Raw genomic sequence first — 2,064 nt, 5'->3', positions numbered from 1 at the left:
GGGGGGGGAAGGGTTGGTTAGTCCCACTGCACAGGGGTAATAAAAGTTCTGCTTTAACCTAAATATTAAAGCAGACCTTTACCCCCTTTGACTCCAAATCACATCACCGTACAGCTCGGCATGCCCATATCTTACATTCATCGGCTAAACATATTTTTATTTCACTTAGTTTCTTTTTTTCCACTTCCTGGTCTTCTTTGGCACAAATGATGTCATCGTGCCCAAGCGTTGCATCCTGGGAAGGTGACATAAGCAGAGCATTGCTGGGAAATCTCAACGAGATCTCAGGGAAAGGCATTTTCCTCCCCAGAGAGGATGTGCACGGTCACATGTCCCAGAGCTCCAGGAAGTAAAGGGAGATCTAGTAACCTGCCCTGAGTAAAAAAATGGCCGCTGTGAGACGATTGGTATGGAAAGAATGAGGGACGCACCGATACCAATTCTAGTATCGATATCGGTGCCGATACCGAGTATTTCGGTGAGTACTCGTACTCGCCCAAATGCTCCGATGCCTAGCACGAGTACTTCCTGGAGATTCCGATGAGTTGGAGATTCCGATGAGTTGGAGATTCCGATGAGTTGGAGATTCCGATGAGTTGGAGATTCCGATGAGTTGGAGATTCCGATGAGTTGGAGATTCCGATGAGTTGGAGATTCCGATGGAACACTGGTGTTTCTATCAAAGTTTGTGACCGGTCACACATTTTAACGTAATCACACCCATGGAAGGAAGAGAGGGGGGGCAAAGGAAGGAAGAGAGGGGGGGGCAAAGGAAGGAAGGAAGAGAAGGAGGGGGAAGGAGAGAAATGATTATTACTGTTATTTATTATTAAAAAAAGCCTTGTAGAGCAGAGGTCAACTTAGTAAAAAATGGGGGGCCCCTACTGTGGCCCCCTATCTCCAGACACACAATAGCTTAGCATGACATGTATGGAGGGTAGTACACATGCTGCTTTACTACAAGCACGGTAATCGCTGTAGACGGCCAATCACAAATGCCAATGCTGCAAGTGTTTACATTTCAGAGTCCCCTCCCCCCCTCAATGGAGGATTGCACCCGGATCAATAGAGAGGACGAGAAGGCATCAACATAGGGAAGGCTACTATTCATGCAAGGAGGAGGGGCCGGCAGGGTGTTATACATGGCTTCCTGAACACATTACAGGACCCTGAGCTCGGCACTCCTCAGGAGCCCTCAGTCCTGATGCAAGCAGTGGGCGGTCTCTTGGGAGGAGTTATGCAAATATCAAAATGCCCTGGTGGGTGGGTCTCCTGCACATACGATCTGCCCCGGGAGCAGCTGAGAAAGCGTTGGAATTCTTCACCTTTTGCCGGTCACATATTCCACCGCCGAAAAACCGGGCAGGATTACGTCAAAATGTGTGACCACGTCACCGGTCACACATTCTAACGCAGTCACAAACTTTGATAGAACACAGGCCTCCCTAGGTAACACCCACATGTGATGCTGAACCTCCATGATCGACAGAACTGAAATCCAATCAATGAAAGGGGCGGGGCATGGGAGTCAGGCTGGAGAGGAAATGGATAGATGATACTGGACGTCCCCCAACCAGGAAAGGCGGCGGAGCTCTATCTGACTTGCTGCAGCTTCCAATGCACATTGTGAGGCGCTCCCAGAATCACATTCCCCTCTACAGGTGTGGGCACCCAGGGAACTACAGAGCGCATCCTTACCATGTTGGAACAAGCGCTGGCAAAGGTCATGAACTTGGGGTTGAACTGCAGACAGGTGATGGGTCCCGTGTGTTTACCGTCCAGAACGGCGACTTTCATGCCGCTCTCTGCGTTCCACACGTGGATCTTCCCGTCCTCCGAACCTGAGAAGATTAACATAAAACGTGAGAGTGATCCGAACCCAATGCACAGGAACCAATGCAGTATACAGCACCCGAATATATACTCCTCAGTCTCCTCTGTCTGCAAAGAGATTGAAGGCTGACATTTAAACTGCTTATATTTCACCTTCCCTGTAAGGTCAGATCTGGGGAGGGGAGGGGAGGGCGGAGACGGGACGGGAGGGCGGAGGTCAGGTCTGGAGAC

General features: G+C 50.0%; 1 protein-coding gene across 1 annotated transcript in view; it reads right to left on the bottom strand.

Annotated features, from left to right (window-relative positions):
* Positions 1-2,064, bottom strand: part of WDR82 (WD repeat domain 82) — a 13,739-nt gene that overhangs the window by 1,341 nt on the left and 10,334 nt on the right. The window contains exons 9-10 of the mRNA XM_018564375.1: positions 1,648-1,841; positions 526-676 (exon numbers count right to left, since the gene is read on the bottom strand). Coding sequence (XP_018419877.1) covers positions 526-676; positions 1,648-1,841 — 345 coding nt within the window. The remainder of the gene's footprint in view (positions 1-525; positions 677-1,647; positions 1,842-2,064) is intronic.

Source organism: Nanorana parkeri, unplaced genomic scaffold (genome assembly GCF_000935625.1).
Source record: "Nanorana parkeri isolate BGI_ZX_2015 unplaced genomic scaffold, ASM93562v1 scaffold748, whole genome shotgun sequence".
NCBI classification, from domain to species: Eukaryota; Metazoa; Chordata; class Amphibia; order Anura; family Dicroglossidae; genus Nanorana; species Nanorana parkeri.
The sequence above is the reverse complement of the archived record's forward strand: the minus strand, read 5'-3'. Positions and strand labels throughout refer to the sequence as shown.